Source organism: Scyliorhinus torazame, chromosome 11 (assembly GCF_047496885.1).
Source record: "Scyliorhinus torazame isolate Kashiwa2021f chromosome 11, sScyTor2.1, whole genome shotgun sequence".
NCBI lineage: Eukaryota > Metazoa > Chordata > Chondrichthyes > Carcharhiniformes > Scyliorhinidae > Scyliorhinus > Scyliorhinus torazame.
The window spans coordinates 206,178,806-206,196,073 of record NC_092717.1 but is presented as its reverse complement, the minus strand read 5'-3'; the positions used below and the strand labels follow the sequence as shown (position 1 = coordinate 206,196,073).

General features: G+C 47.0%; 1 protein-coding gene across 2 annotated transcripts in view; it reads left to right on the top strand.

The window, feature by feature from the left end:
* The window catches only part of fam135b (family with sequence similarity 135 member B), a 607,420-nt gene that overhangs the window by 178,183 nt on the left and 411,969 nt on the right, over positions 1–17,268 (top strand). For both annotated transcript variants that reach the window (XM_072468261.1, XM_072468262.1), the window contains exon 3: positions 1,283–1,362. In XM_072468261.1, the coding sequence (XP_072324362.1) occupies positions 1,283–1,362 (80 nt within the window). The remainder of the gene's footprint in view (positions 1–1,282; positions 1,363–17,268) is intronic.

Below are 17,268 nucleotides of genomic sequence, written 5' to 3'. Positions count from 1 at the left end.
GTCCCCGGTGCTGGGGCCCAGCCCCTGGGTGCTCTGATGTTGGCTGCTGAGTCTGTGGTGTTGCTTCTTGCAGCGCTCAGGCACAGTATCCAGGCATCACGGTCTCATTGGGATGCAAGGCAATAACCACCACATGCTACATGGTACACCTACCCATGGGCATCCATTTGGGAAATGTGACATGCTCAATTAACTATGATTGCCAATTCCCTATTAGCAATAGCCTTCAGCTGCACAGTCAGAGGCCTCCACAGTCAGTGGTAGTTATGGGTGGTCGGTGGGACAGACGGGCAGGGGCCGGGGCTGCCCTGTAACCACTTGTTGGGGAGGCTGTTAGATCATGGGAGGCCGTTAGATAGGGGTTTGCTCCCTTTAATTTATTGGAGATTGGGCTTAAGTGGTGATTATTGGTTTCTTGCCACGCTATTGCAGGATTCTGATTTTGCCAACAGGATCAGGCTGGTTAGATCACAAACTGATCGGCGCTCGGCACAGTTCTCGATTTTGGACTCTCCTGCGATCTAACTGCCTCATGGTGCTCTCGCTCTAGCGCAACCATTAAAGTGTGGCTAAATAATGGCGTGGATCTCACCCAAAAAGCCGGTGTAAAACATCCCGCCAAACCCGCATCTCGCCCAAGGTCTCCTCAGTACACCTGTCAATAAAACTAGCTGTTTAAAATAGAATTATAACACAGAAATTGGTCATTAAATCCAACTGAACCATGTTGATGTTTACACTCTGTATAAGGAGTTCTGTTAATGATTTGTGCCTGCCTTGTTATCTAATTGCTTCTGATTTCACACTGCATTGCATTAGAAAACAGATCAGGTAGTTCAAGAATTAATAGTTTGGTGATGCTGACCTTGAATTTTAATGACCTGGAAATTGTAGGACAGAAGGATTGACGAAGCTGCAGTTTTGATGAATTGTGGCAGACAAAGTGTGGCGATTGTGCAATGAGACTTAATTTCAACACAGTCAGACCATAGGAAATAAAATCATGTAAGATGGCATGTTTGGACATCAGGGGCAAATTCAGCGAAGCTGTGCTGGTTATAGTAATATGAATAAAACAAGGAAATGAGGACGGTCACAACAAAGAATAGGAGATTGAATGCAATAGGCAAAAGAATGCTTCACCTTGACACCGCCATAGTCTTTTTCGGTCTATTATAGGCGATTCTGCTGAAATTTCCAATACATTTTTCACGATTAAATCAAAGGATATGTTGCCAATGTAACCGTTTCTCTAATTTTTCTTTCCTGTTCTGTCTGTCAGGTATTACCAGGTGCGCACAGCACTGAAAATTCCACCCCGAATTCCTCACAGGCTGACAGCAACACTTACTGGACCCACAGGTAGGAATGCAGAAAGCTGAGCTGCTCTCGGTGAATTATTGCCTCACACCCGATGCCTCACAAGGGACATGTTCATAAATGTATTGAGAGAATTTTCTCTGCTACAGGATATTCTGTTTTTCCCCACAGATATAATTTCAAACAATCCTCAGAACGTTTCTCTGCGCTTCCCTTATAATTACCAGTTCATGCTGGTGTCTGGTGCCACAGCTGCTGGGGTACTCTCTGTCTCCTTTTTGACTGGCTATTCTTCTTGTGTGAGCTTGCATTGTGAAAAATTATCCCACTCGCATCCGATGCCTGTGCATGTGCCAGGAGGAGTCACTAGACTGTTCAAGGGCAGGAACTGTGGTCTTGAGGTGGCTGCAGTCAATTGTGGCACGATAACGAGTACCCTTGCTGAGCAGAACAAACGCAGAACAAATCTGTTTTCATTCTGAGCTGTCAGTCAAACCCTAAGGCAGAGTTTAGGACCACAGGTTGCAGTCAATCTCCTGTGCTGCTCTGGTCACCAGCGAGCTGGCCCAGCAGATGTTGCAGGGAACAAGAATACATTTGTTGTCGAAAAGCATCTGGAATTCATCCTGGATCAATCCCAGTGCACAGTAGAGCCGCAAAACTGTTGTGGTTTCAGCAATGTGCAGGGTCTTCCGGCACAGACATAAATGCACAGCTAATGCATCGTTTGAAGGCCGTTGTAACTGGAGCTAGCAATTGTAATTCAGTCGGCATTCTTGTAATTAGTTGAGTTGGGATGATGAGGCTTTTAAATCCTAACTATACCAATGTTTGAATACTTTTGATTAGGTTTTACAAAGTGTTACTGTTATACCTGAACCTGCCGTGATTGTCCTGTGGCATCCTCCTGTAATGAGTTGATAGCTGCTGGCAGCCAGCTGTTAGAAATACACTCAGCGGAAGAAAACATTACAAGCATTTGCCTGCAATCTACAGGTTAAGAGGAAAGTATAATCGTGGAACAGACAGAAGAACAAATGTTAATGGTGTCACATTGTGAATGTTTTTGACAAAATATGCAAAAAGGTATGGTGAAAAGAGAGACTTTGCTATCTGGGTTTCTGTGATGTTTACATACAATTATATAGGAAATACTGCACAGAAACAGGCTATCCGGCCCAACAATTCAATGCCAGCATTTATGTTCCATTTGGGCATCTTCCTTTCCTTCCTTGTTTAATGTTATCAGAAAAAACTGTCAATTCCCTGCTCTCTTGTATACTTATCTATCCAGATGTGCACAACATGAACCCTGTCATGTGAGAGTACCTTTAAGAAATGGGTGTTTATTACTGCAGTGATGTTAGAGAGTGGGTGGAGCTGGGCTGTCTGTCAGCTTTTTACTTTCATTTTAGGCTGTTTGCTGCAGGGTATGTTTTAGTTTCGTTTTCAGTGTTGGAGCTGAAGCCAGACCAAGCAGATGTACTGCCGTTCTCTCTGCCATCAAAAGACTATCTCTTGATCATTTGATGAATTCAGAATTATAAATGTTTTCAGTAGTGACCTTAACCTGATGTGCTTCTGCTAAAGGTTTTATTTTCAAGTGGTATGGATGTTAAAAGGAAAGCTTAAAGGATTACTTAGTGTTGTAGTCTTTGGGGGTTGTATTTGAATTCATGGTTGCTAAGATGTTCACTATATGTTTTAAAAAGGTTAACTTGAGTTCATAGAATAAACATTGTTTTGCTTTAAAAAATGCTTTTCCACTTCTGCTCTACCACACCTGTAGAGTGGGCCATGTGCTCCCCATACCACAATATATTAAAAGTTGTGTGTCAGGTGAATTCCATGATACGCTTTGGGGTTCTCTAATCCCTGGCCCATAACAAATTGGGGGCTTGTCCAGGATAAAAGTCTATCTATTGAACTTAAAGACAGTGAGGGGTGAGCATATTGTGGTTGCTTATCAGGTGTGGTGTTTTAGTTTAAGTGGGGAGTGTGTTGTGGACAATGGCTCTTTCAGAGGCTCAGAAGTTTTTGGAGGTGGAGATGGTCACACGCAATACCTTACGGACAGAGACTAAAAGCAGACTGCTGGATTTGGCAAAAACATTGCAGTTACCTGACAAAATGCGAAAAGGTGAGGTAATTATGGCGGTGGCTAAGCATATAAAGTTGTCTGAGATACAGTTTGACTCATTGGAAATGGGAAAACTTCAGTTACAAATTAAAAAATGGAACATGAGAAAGAATTTAAGCAGCTTGAATACGAAAGAGAGGAAAAAGAAAGAGAGCGAGAGAGAGCGGAAAGAGAAAGAGAGAGAGAGGAAATAGAAAAGGAGAGAGAAGAAAGAATAGCCCTCGCAGAACAAAAAGAAAGAGAAAAGGAGATACAGATCAGGGAAAAAGATAAAGAGAGAGAGTTTGAACTTCAGAAAATGGCCATGAAACATGACAGTCAGTTAAAATTGGCAGACGTAAAGGGAAACGTACAGTTGCATGATAGTGATGAGGATAGTGAGAAAGAGCATCAAAGTCGAAGGCTTGGTGGGGATCTATTTAAATTTGTCCAAGCATTGCCAAGATTTGACGAGAAGGAGGTGGAAGCCTTTTTCATTTCACAACATCGTGGGCCGAAGGGCCTGTTCTGTGTTGTATTTTTCTATGTTCTATGATCTATCGCTTTAAAGAATTTACTTGTGTGTGTAAAGTTTACTCGTGTATCAGGAGGAGCAGGTAAATAAGTCACAATTTTAAGAGATATAGGAGCTAGTCAATCTTTAATGGTAAGAGATGAGGAGTTATGTAGTTTGGGAAGAATGTTGCCAGAAAAGGTGGTAATATGTGGAATTCAGGGTAAGAGGAGTAGTGTTCAATTTTTAAGGTAAGGTTGGAAAGTGCAGTGAAGAGTGGTGAAGTAGTAGTAGGAGTAATAGAGAAACTATCTTGTCCAGGAATACAGTTTATCTTGTGTAATGATATAGCTGGATCGCAGGTGGGAGAGATGCCTACTGTGGTTGATAAGCCAGTGGAAAATCAGACAACTGAAGTGTTGAAAGACGAATATCCTGGATTTTTCCGTATTGTGTAGTAACAAGGTCGCACAGTCACAGGTGAAGACAAGAAGAGCAATCAGAGAGTGAAGATAAAGGTGAAGTGCAATTATCAGAAATGATTTTTGATCAGATGGTTGGAAAAGAACAGGTGGAGGATGAGGCGGGTATTTTTAGTTCGGGAAAATTGGCGGAGTTACAACAGAAAGATGTAGAAATAAAACAAATGTATTTGAAAGCATATACGAAAGAGGAATCTGAGTGTATACCAGAGTGTTATTACCGTCAAAGTGATGTCTTGATGAGAAAATGGAGACCTTTACATATGCACGCGGATGAAAAGTGGGCAGATGTTCATCAAGTAGTATTGCTGGTAGGGTATAGAATGGAGGTGTTGCGAGTTGCACATGAGGTACATGTGAGAGGTCATTTGGGAATAAGGAAAACTCAAGCTAAAATCCAGAAATATTTTTATTGGCCTGGACTACATAAAGGTGTAGTTAAATTTTGTCAATCATGTCACACATGTCAAGTGATAGGGAAACCTCAAGCAGTGATAAAACCAGTGCCCTTAATACCCATTCCAGCATTTGAGGAACCTTTTACAAGGGTCTTAGGCGTAGCACCGCTTCCTATAACAAAAAGTGGGAATCAATATCTTTTGAATATAATGGATGTGTCTAATTTGTATCCAGAGGCTCGCGCACTTAAAGGGACTGAAGGCAGACGTGGTCATGCTTCTGAAGGTGGCAGATCAGGTCAGGTTAAGAAAGGGATGGGTAGGACAGGTGTTCCATTCGGGGCTGGATGCGAAGAATAGAGGGGTGGCAATACTGGTGGGGAAGCGGGTGTCGTTTGAGGTCAAGAACATAGTGGTGGACAACGGAGGCCAATACGTGATGGTGAGTGGTAGGTTGCAGGGGACGGGGGTGGTATTGGTAAATGTATACGCCCCGAATTGGGACGACGCTGGATTCATGAAACTGTGTTGGGGCGTATTCCGGACTTGGAGGTAGGAAGTTTGATAATGGGTGGGGACTTCAACACGGTGTTGGACCCAGCACTGGATCGCTACAGATCCAGGACCGGAAAGAGGCCGGCTGTGGCCAGGGTGCTCAGGGGGTTTATGGACCAGATGGGGGGAGTAGATCCGTGGAGATTTGCCAGGCCTTTGGCCATAGAATTCTCTTTTTTCTCCCATGTACAAAAGGCCTACTCCCGGATAGATTTTTTTGTTCTGGGCAGGGCATTGATCTCGAAAGTGGAGGGGACGGAGTATTCGGCCATAGCCATTTCAGACCACGCCCCACGCTGGGTGGAATTAGAGCTGGGAGAGGAGAGGGACCATTGCCCGCTGTGGCGGTTGGATGTGGGACTGTTGGCAGACGAGGAAGTGTGCGGGAGGGTGCGGGGGTGCATCGAAAGGTATCTGGAGGCCAACGACAACGGGGAGGTGCAGGTGGGAGTAGTATGGGAGGCGCTGAAGGCGGTGGTTAGGGGAGAGTTAATCTCCATCAGGGCTCATAGGGAGAAGAGAGAGGGCAGGGAAAGGGAGAGGTTAGTGGGGGAGATTTTAAGAGTGGACAGGAGATATGCAGAGGCCCCTGATGAGGGACTACTCAGGGAGAGGCGAAGTCTCCAGACGGAGTTCGACCTGTTGACCACCGGGAAGGCAGACGCACAATGGAGGAAGGCACAGGGGGCGATGTATGAATATGGGGAGAAGGCGAGCCGGATGCTGGCACATCAGCTCCGTAAGAGGATGGCAGAGAGGGAAATAGGTGGAGTCAAGGATGGAAGGGGAACTACGGTGCGGAGTGCGGTGAAAGTGAATGAGGCATTCAAGGCCTTCTACGAGGAGCTGTATAGGTCCCAGCCCCCAGGGGGAAAAGAGTGGATGCGACGATTCTTGGACCAACTGAGGTTCCCGAGGGTGGAGGAGCAGGAGATGGCTGGTTTGGGGGCGCCAATTGGGGTGGAGGAGCTGGTTAAAGGACTGGGGAGAATGCAGGCAGGGAAGGCCCCGGGACAGGGTGGGTTCCCGGTGGAGTTCTATAGAAAGTATGTAGACCTGTTAGCCCCGTTGCTGGTTAGGACTTTCAATGAGGCAAGGGAGGGGGGGACCCTGCCCCCCGACAATGTTGGAGGCGACGATATCTTTGATCCTGAAGCGGGATAAGGACCCACTGCAATGCGGGTTGTATAGGCCAACCTCGCTCCTCAACGTAGATGCCAAGTTGCTGGCAAAAGTGTTAGCTACGAGGATTGAGGACTGTGTCCCGGGGGTGATTCACGAGGACCAGACGGGATTTGTAAAGGGCAGGCAGCTAAATACCGATGTGCGGAGGCTACTAAATGTGATTATCGTGCCATCGGCGGAGGGAGAGGCGGAGATAGTGGCAGCTATGGACACGGAGAAGGCCTTTGACCGAGTAGAGTGGGAGTATATCTGGGAAGTGTTGAGGAGGTTTGGGTTCGGGGGAGGGTTTATTAGTTGGGTTAAGCTCCTGTATAGAGCCCCAGTGGCGAGCGTGGTCACGAACCGGCGGAGGTCGGAGTATTTCCGGCTGTATCTAGGGACGAGGCAGGGGTGCCCCCTGTCCCCCCTGCTGTTTGCATTAGCCATTGAACCTTTGGCCATGGCGTTAAGGGAGTCGGGGAAATGGAGGGGGGTGGTCCGAGGGGGAGAGGAGCATCGAGTGTCGCTGTATGCAGACGACCTGTTGCTGTATGTGGCGGATCCAGTGGAGGGGATGGTTGAGGTCATGCAGATCCTAAGGGAGTTTGGGGACATCTCGGGCTATAAGCTCAATGTGGGAAAGAGTGAGCTCTTTGTGGTGCATCCATGGGATCAGGGAAGAGGGATAGAAGACCTACCGTTGAGGAGGGCGAAAAGGAGCTTTCGATACTTGGGGATCCAGGTAGCTAGGAGCTGGGGGGCACTGCACAAACGTAATTTGACGCGGCTGGTGGAACAGATGGAGGAGGATTTTAAAAAGTGGGACATGTTGCCACTCGCTAGCGGGCAGGGTACAGTCTATTAAAATGGTGGTCCTCCCGAGGTTTCATTTTGTATTCCAATGCCTCCCAATTGTGATTACCAAGGCCTTTTTTAAGCGGGTAAGCAGGAGCATTATGGGATTTGTGTTGGCGAGCAAGACCCCGAGGGTAAGGAGGGGGCTCCTGGAGCGTAGTAGAGATAGAGAAGGGCTGGCATTGCCGAATCTGGGTGGTTACTATTGGGCAGCCAACATGGCGATGATCTGTAAGTGAGCGATGGAGGGAGAGGGGGCGGCATGGAAGAGGTTGGAGATGGCGTCCTGCAAAGGAACGAGCCTGGGGGCGCTGGTGATGGCATCGCTGCCACTGCCGACAAGGTACACCACGAGTCCGGTGGTGGCGGCAACGCTAAAGACCTGGGGCAAGTGGAGACGACATAGGGGCGCGATGGGTGCCTTGGTGTGGTCCCCGATCAGAGATAACCATCGGTTTGTCCCAGGAAGGATGGACGGGGGGTTTTAGAGCTGGTATCGGGCAGGGATTAGAAGAATGGGGGACCTGTTCATTGATGGGATGTTTGCGAGCTTAGGGGCGCTGGAGGAGAAGCTTGGGCTACCCCCGGGAAACGCTTTCAGGTACATGCAAGTGAGGGCGTTTGTGAGGCGGCAGGTGAGGGATTTCCCACTGCTCCCAGCACAGGGGATTCAAGACAGGGTGATTTTGGGCGTATGGGTCGGAGAAGGCAAGGTGTCGGTGATATACCAGGAGATGAAAGAAGAGGGGGGATGCTTTGGTAGAGGAGCTGAAGGGTAAATGGGAAGAGGAGCTGGGGGAGGAGATTGAGGAGGGTCTAGGGCTGATGCCCTAAGTAGGGTTAATTCCTCTTCCTCGTGTGCCAGGCTTAGCCTGATACAATTTAAGGTTGTTCACAGAGCGCATATGACGGGGGCGAGGCTGAGTAGGTTCTTTGGGGTGGAGGACAGATGTGGGAGGTGCTCAGGAAGCCCGGTGAACCATGTCCATATGTTTTGGTCATGCCCGGCACTGGATGGGTTCTGGAGGGGAGTTGCGAGAACAGTATCTAAGGTGGTGAAAGTCCAGGTCAAGCCAAGCTGGGGGCTAGCACTATATGGAGTAGCGGACGAGCCGGGAGTGCAGGAGGTTGAAAGAGGCCGGCATTCTGGCCTTTGCATCCCTGGTAGCCCGGCGAAGGATCTTGTTAGTGTGGAAAGATGCGAAGCCCCCCAGTGTGGAAGCCTGGATAAATGATATGGCCGGGTTTCTCAGGTTGGAAAGGATAAAGTTTGCCCTGAGAGGGTCTGTGCAGGGGTTCTCCAGGCGGTGGCAACCGTTCCTAGACTATCTCGCGGAGCGTCAGATGGAGTTCGGTCGACAGCAGCAGCAACCCGGGGGGGGGGGGGGGAAGAGGAAGGGGGGACATCTCTTTCTGGGTGGGGGGGAGAGAGGAAGGGGGACATCTCTTTCTGGGGGGGGGGGGGAGAGAGGAAGGGGGACATCTCTTTCTGGGGGGAGGGGGGATAGGGAAGGGGGGTTCTTCGGGCGGGCATCTGAGCAAGAAAAACATAAACGATCCGGAAAACTGATATGTACAGGAGGAATCCAAAGTACAAAGTTCTGTATCATATTGATTTGCCATGTTTATGTCTTGCTATGCGAGTATTTTCTTCTTTTTTGTTACGGTGGGGGGGGGTTTGTTTATATGGTTGAAAATTCTGTTAACAATTCTTAATAAACATATTTTTAAAAAGAAGGTTTCCAGAGGCCATTCCAGTACGTAATATTACAGCTAAAAAGATTGTGGAGGAGTTACTTAAATTCTTTCTAGATATGGACTAACCACAGAAATACAATCGGATCAAGGATCGTATTTTACGTTTGTGATACAGAACAAAGCCCTAACTGTTCTGAGACAGTTATGTGTCTCAGAACTTGAGGTAGTGGCCACGATCTAATAAAAAAAAAAAAAATGTTCTGGGCAGGATTAGAGGAGTCGCTCCTGGGAATGACGCTGCTATCTAATGGCACATTTTCCCCCGGCCACAGCGGGTAATGCCCTGTCGAGGCCGCACTCCGTTGCATTTCCAGCACGGAGGAGCTTTGCTCGTCAGTGCAGGAAGAGATTGGGGTGCCATTTTTTACCCCCCCCCAATGTGAACAACTCACCTGTTGGGGGGGGGGTTCCTTGAGCACCTCATGCAGGCAGGGCATCGCCAGTGCCGGTAATATAGCACCGCAGGCACCTTGACACTGCCAGCCTAGCACCCTGGCAGCACCCCTGCCAGCCTGGCAGTGCCAACAGGGTATGCTAACTGTGCCAGGATGGTGCCCCGGTGACAGTCTGCCCCGGTCTGGCAGTACCAAGGCGCCCAGCTGGAATTAGCAGTGCCAGGATACAATCCTGCCCAGATACCAACCACCCAGGGGCTTCCAATCGTCTTGGAGACCCCCCAATATCGTTCCGCCTGGTCCTGGTTTGTGGAGGCCAGTGTTAACGGCGCCGGGCTTGGGTCTCCTCAGTGATGCCAGTAGATCTTGGGCGCGGTTCGATAAGGCGTCAACAGAGTTGAGGAACTACTCAAGTGTGAATCTTGCCCATTGGGGTGGGATCCAGCTTGCGATGTCTTGCGAAATCTCATTAGATCTCACGAGCATAATGAATGTCGAGAATCTCGGAAGAGGCCTTTCGTAGCATCTACCGGCCGGGTTCCATCCCGATTCCAGCATGTCGTGGGCAGCACCTAGCTGACATAATTAATTTTGTTAGTCCTTGTTTGTTTCTGGCCGTTTCTGGAATCAGGAAATCTGGTGGCTTACTGTCCTTGTGTTTTGCTAAAAGTTCAGACAATGACAGGTATGAAATCCATCTGCGGGACTATCTGGACATATTCCCTGGTAATCCACTTTCGGAGGCTTCTAGAAACCTCGCCAAATTGAAGGTCAGGTACGTTCTGCAGCCATTTAATATGACTGTGTATTTGCAATTCTAGCTCTTTTTTTTTCCTTATGAGAACAATCCAAGGCATTACACCAGCCAATGAAACTTTTGATTTGATTGATTTATTGTCACCCTAACCTGAGGTACAGTGGAAAGTATTGTTCTGCATACAGTCCAGGCAGATCGCTCCATACATGAAAATGTGGAGCAAACTTTAAATAAAGGTTCTAAAATATTAGGAAGAGGATCTGTAGGGGAGAGCTCGCAGAGAATCGCCACCCTCCTGTGCCATCTTGGAATTTTGAAAAAAAATTTAACATTCAGCTGCAGCTTATGGTTTTTGTTCCCTTTTTTGGTTTTAGTCTTGCATCACCACCTTTGGCTTCTCCTTTGTCTTGTTTCCCCTCCTCTGCTCCCCTAGCCGCTGCTGTTGGACATCTCCAGGGGTTTTCTCCCTGTTACTGGCTCCTCTGCTGCTGCTCCTCTGATCCCTGGGCCCGGCCTTCTGCTGCTGGGGGTGTTGGGCCGATTCCGTAGTGAGTGAAAATGTCACAGGTGGCCTCATTGCCCCTGGCTGCTGTGTCTCACTTCCTTCCATCATCCAGGCCTCATTGTGCAAACCCTACCTCTGCTCAGCTGGACTGTCTCTCCGTCCGCACCAACACCAGCAGCCCCGTCTATGTAGGGCTAATGATTAATACTCCACATTGCACACAACACATTGTCAGACATTGTCATGACAGGCATCGGCAGACAGATTTCCTTGTAAGTTTTAAAATAGGAAAGATAATGACGTCTATTGTACTTACCTGGCATAAATAAAAATCATAATGCCCTGACTTCCACACATACATGCACTCCAAGTTTAAGCCGGAGTTCCAGGTGCCTCCTGATTTGACATTGAGATGATTCTAACACGTTGAAGGATGATTTATGTCTGTTTTTATGGAGTCAGCAGCTGTTGAGTTGATTCTGAAAACGTAAAACACTGTCTGTGGCATATGGATGGTTGACCAGCAGACAGGGCTCAAATTTGCAGACTGGATAGGGAGAGAGAGAGACGCACACTCGGGCATCTGCTTCTTTGTCTCTTCCATTGCCTGTAGAAAAATAATTTTGTAAGCACCAACGAGAGTTAGTTGGCTTGTCACATGATCCTCACTCCAACTGACCAGTTACCCAATAATGGCCATGGGTGGTGTTGATTCCCAAATTTCTTTCTCCATCAGTCTGGCCTCAATAAAAGTCGAGATGGATTTGCAAGTAAAAAGAAGTTATTTTATTCAGCTTGCAAGCTACCTAGTCCACAGTGATACAGACAACATGTTGCTGTCTGCAGTCCCGGGAACTAAGTGAAGTTCCCAGACAAAGAGATCAGTACTCATACATTCAAATGGCATCAAGTTTCACATACTCGACACCCATAGGTCATCCTATGTCCCTCCTGACTTGTTTGATCTATTCTGATTGGCTCACTTCCAATCCCTTTCTCCGGCCCCTATCAATGCAGCATCACTCTCATAGACACACCTCTTCCTGCTTTTTCCATGCGGTCTCAAATCCCTTTGTCTCTACCTGCCAGAATCAAAGTGGCTTATTTCTACATTACATTAACTAATATCTCTAAAGTAACTATTTTATATCACATTCGTCACTAGTGCATTGTAGGACCATGGGTTACATGACTGCATTATGAATGGATGAATACCTATCTCACCAAAAGTTCAATGTATGAGCTGATTATGTCAAATACTTGGTCCTCACTCAGTTGGGTATTTGGGTATTTGGCTGCTTTGTGAATGGGTTGGGAGATGGCACATTCACACTCGTTCAAGGTGATTGCTTCTGATGGGCTTTTCTATATGCATTGAATCCACTGTAGTGGCATTGGAATTTGTGAGGTGCAGTAAAGCAAATGTTCGGCCATCTTAAAAATTGTTATTTCAAGTCACTGGAATGTGGCTTCTGAAAACTTAATTTGTGGCTTTTAGACAGTAAATGCATGATATCATTTTGATATAAAGCATGGTTTTATAACAGTCGGGTTATAATGCAGACTACAAATCCACATCCTTGCAGCTACAAGAGAACTCTGTGCCAGTGGCCTTGAGCCCAGCTCTGTTCAGTTTTATATGATTTGATAGTGAGGATAGAAATACAGACTCACTGGACATTTGAAAGCTCCTGTAGTTTTGCATAAATCAAGCTTGACTACAGCTTTATCAACCATCCATGTTATGCATTTCTTAGCTTGTTCATGCAATGTGGTCATAGCAGACTGTGGAATGAATGAGGTGGCTTTGACACATTAGTGGTACAGCGTAGGGGCATCCGATTAAGTTCTCTTTGAGAGTTGGTATAGCTACATTGGGTTAACTAGCTTCTTCCTAGACTATAAAATTCGATGATTGTCGGCAGTGCCCTCTATCACCAGCTGCAGGGGTAACCAGTTTGTGCAGTTCAGGGGTTCTCAGACCTAATTTCTCCCTGTGCCACTGAAGGAAAAATGCTGGTCATTGAAAATTACTGGAATTGTGAATTATGCACAGCAACTGTTTACCTAAACACCTTGTTTTACCCTCTGACCTTAGAAACAAAGAATGGTGGGGAGACTTTTTTATTGCTGAAAAACAGACATGCTGTCCAGCACTGATCAGGACAGGTGCATGAATGCAAAACTTTAAATGAGAATGACAATAGGTCTGATGAGTAGGCATGTTGATTCCGATTGGTTGAGACATTGCCAGAGCAGCAAGTTGGCTCTAATTGCTTGAGACATTGCATTAGCGATGGTTGAGACATTGCCAGGGCGAATGTAGTAGGTTGTTATTGTCCACCATGCCTTGCTTTATTCAAAAAAGTGCAATGTCTGGACAGAATCCTTTGCCTGAATGTCTTTTTTTCAACAATATTCACATTCTGTATTACCTGAAGCAGTTTTTTATTTAATTCTTTCACGGGATGCGGGTATCACTAGCAAGGCCAGCATTTGATGTCCATCCCTAATTGTCCCAATTACTTTGAAATTAAACTTGAACAACATTTTTGTATGTTTTTTTGTTTGATTGAAGCATTTTGTTTTCATAAAGACTCCAGGCCCTTTTCACACACGGCCTGTTTACCTTACAGGAATGTTACTTTTCCCGAATAACCTCTGCCATGACATTTCCCACTCGCACTATTGTTGCCGATGTTGTGGATGGTGTTACTCCAACAATGGAAAGGGTTGAGAATTAATATTGTAATGAAGAGTTGTAGGAATCTGGAAGCTGAAACCAAAACCCTTTTTGGTGCCCCCTTTAGACAGCTGTCGATAGACAATTTGAGGTTTGATTGAGGGCAATGGGCACATGTGATGGGTTTAATTACGTGTTGCAGCTGCGTGCTATCTTGAGTCCGCAGGAGTGACAAAACTTAGCCTGTTGGGTTAATCAAATGCGGTGCTCAAGATTAGCAGTGCGACCTCCAACCAGCTGGTGGCGTCAGACATCGGTCACGTCACTCGCCAGTTGGCAGTAAGACGTACAACAGCACAGTCGCACACAAGGATAGTTCCAGGAGAGTTCACGGAACTCATATAGTAACTATGTCTGTATCGAATTCTGTTTGTTATCTTTCCATATGTTCATCAATAAATCATCATTCTGGTTAAGCAACCAGATGTTCTGTGAAAATCATTGCAATGGCAAAGTCACAGAACACAACAAAGTGCAGGTTTAAATATTCAGTGGAGAGAGAGGTTTAGGATTATGCAAGACCTACTTTGTACATTTATATTTGGTGGTCCCCAGATGTGGAGATGCTGGCATTGGACTGGGGTGAGCACAGTAAGAAGTCTTACAACACCAGGTTAAAGTCCAACAGGTTTGATTCAAACACTAGCTTTCGGAGCACTGCTCCTTCCTCAGGTGAATGAAGAGGTATGTTCCAGAAACATACATACAGACAAAGTCAAAGATGCAAGACAATGCTTTGAATGCGAACATTTGCAGGTAATTAAGTCTTTACAGATCCAGAGATAGGGGTAACCCCAGGTTGAAGAAGTGTGAATTGTCTGATGCCAGGACAGTTGGTAGGATTTTGCAAGCCCAGGCCAGATGGTGGGGGATGAATGTAACGCGACATGAATCTAAGTTCCCGGTTGAGACCATAATCATGTGTGCGGAACTTGGCTATATAAGTTTCTGCTCGCCAATTTTGCGTTGTGACGCGTCCTGAAGGCCGCCTTGGGGAACGCTTACCCAGAGATCAGAGGCTGAATGCCTTAAACTGCTGAATTGTTCCCCGACTGGAAGGGAACATTCCTGCCTGACGATTGCTGCGCGATGTCCGTTCATCCGTTGTCGCAGCATCTGCATGGTCTCGCCAATGTACCACGATTCGGGACATCCTTTCCTGCAGCGTATGAGGTAGACAACGTTGGCCGAGTCGCACAAGTATGTATCGCGTACCTGGTGGTGGTGTTCTCACGTGTAATTGTGGTACCCATGTTGATGATCTGGCATGTCTTGCAGAGATTGCCATGGCAGGGTTGTGTGGTGTCGTGGTCGCTGTTCTGAAGGCTGGGTAGTTTGCTGCAAACAATGGTTTATTTGAGGTTTCACGATTGTTTGAAGGCAAGTAGAGATGGTGGGGTGGAACTTATTGATGTCATCGTGTAGTCGTTTCAGTGGTTCTTCGCCGTGGGTCCAAAGGAAAAAAATGTCATTGATGTATCTGGTGTATAACGTCGGTTGAAGGTCCTCTGCGGTGAGGAGGTCTTGTTCAAACTTGTGCATGAAGATGTTGGCATATTGAGGTGCGAATTTGGTCCCCATGGCTGTTCCGTGCATCTGGATGAAGAACTTGTTGTCGAAGGTGAAGACGTTGTGATCCAGAATGAAGCGAATGAGTAGCAGATTTGTGCCTAGAGATTAGCAATTGTCGGTGTTGAGTACTGAGGCTGTTGCAGCAAAGCCGTCGTCATTGCGGATGCTGGTGTAGAGTGCCGAGACGTTTGTTGTGACCAGAAATGCTCCTGGTTCAACTGTCCATGGGTGCTGAGTTTCTGTAGGAAGTCCGTTGTGTCACGACAGAAGCTGGGCGTTCCTTGTATGGTGGGTTTCAAGGTGCCCTCGATGAAGCCAGTAGGTTCTCACACAGGCTCCTATTGCCTGATATGATAGGACAGCCTGGTGTGTTGGCCTTGTGTATTTTCGGGAGGCAGTAGAGATCTCCAACGCGGGGAGTACGTGGGATGAGAGCACGTAGGGTGCTCTGAAGGTCTGGATCGAAGGTCTTGATCAGTCTGTTGAGTTGGCGGGCGTGTTCCTTGGTCGGATCTGCAGGTAACTGTCTGTAGTGTTCCTGGTTGTTGAGTTGTCGGTACACTTCTTTGCAGTAGTCCGTTCTGTTCAGTATAACGGTGGCCCCTCCTTTGTCTGCTGGTTTGATGACGATGCTGCGGTTGGTCATGAGAGTGCGGATGGTATTACGTTGTGCTTGGGTAATGTTCGGGGCTGTCTTGTGAATCCGACTGATGAATCTGTCATTGAGCGACTCCTGACGGCTTGAGCTCACATTTTGAGTCTAGGGCAGCGGCCTTCTGGAGGGGTCCAATTCGACTCTTTCCTCGTCGGTTGCCACACCGCAGATCTCTCGGTCTGCTGTTCCGGTTCATTGCTTGACTTATTGGGTTCGCTGTCGGCCTCTTGTGGTCTGTGGAAGAACTCCCGCAGCCTCATTCACCTGATGAATTCCTCCGTGTCTACCGCGAGACTCATGGGGTCCATTTTGGTGGTGGTGCAGAAATTGAGCCCTCTGCTGAGGGCTTCGATTTCGTCTGGTTGAAGGGTGTAGTCTGACAAGTTGACAATAGATTTCCCACAATTTCTGCTGGAGGAATGGATGTCCCGAAGCGTGGTACATTGGCGAGACCATGCAGACGCTGCGACAACGGATGAACGGACATCGCACGACAATCGCCAGGCAGGAATGTTCCCTTCCAGTCGGGGAACACTTCAGCAGTCAAGGGCATTCAGCCTCTGAACTCCGGGTAAGCGTTCTCCCAAGGCGGCCTTCAGGACGCGCGACAATGCAAAATCGCCGAGCAGAAACTTGTAGCCAAGTTCCGCACACACGAGTATGGCCTCAACAGGGACCTTGGATTCTTGTTGCGTTACATTCAACCCCCACCATCTGGCCTGGGCTTGCAAAATTCTACCAACTGTCCTGGCTTGAGACAATTCACACCTCTTTAACCCGGGGTTAACCCTATCTCTGGTTCTGTAAAGACTTAATTACCTGCAAATAGACTTTGTCTATATATATATGTTTCTGGAACATACCTCTTCAATCACCTGAGGAAGGAGCAGTGCTCTGAAAGCTAGTGTTTGAAACAAACCTGTTGGACTTTTACCTGGTGTTGTAAGACTTCTTACCCTTCTCACAGACACCTCCGTGGTTGTCGATCCTGGGATAGGAAAACACCCAGGTGTTTATCCCACCTCTATTATTTCTCTGCTCTGTGGAAGAACACACTATCAATTTTGCTTGATGTCTCACATTGGAAACCAAGTGGAATATGGGTTTCCTTTTACTGCCCCGTGTATGTTTATGTTCTATTCACCCACAGTACCGTTGGAATATTCTTTTGATTATTGTTGAATTTCTTCCTGATTTAGAAGCAGTATTGAAATAGTAACTGGGAATTATTGATTTTATGCTGGTTGAGACAGGAGTTGATGTAAGCTGACAGGAAATGTTCCTCCTTTAAATCAGGAAATTGCCTCCACTTCCTCAGCTCTGTTTATCCTCTGCTATTTATTGATGGACCCATACCTCGTAATACTCTTTACATCTGTTGTGTTCGCATTTCCATTTTAGGGAGAAGAAAATTAATTGCCCCCCCACCTCCCCTTCTGGACCGTGACCAACGTCATAAGGTTCGGCCTTGGGTGG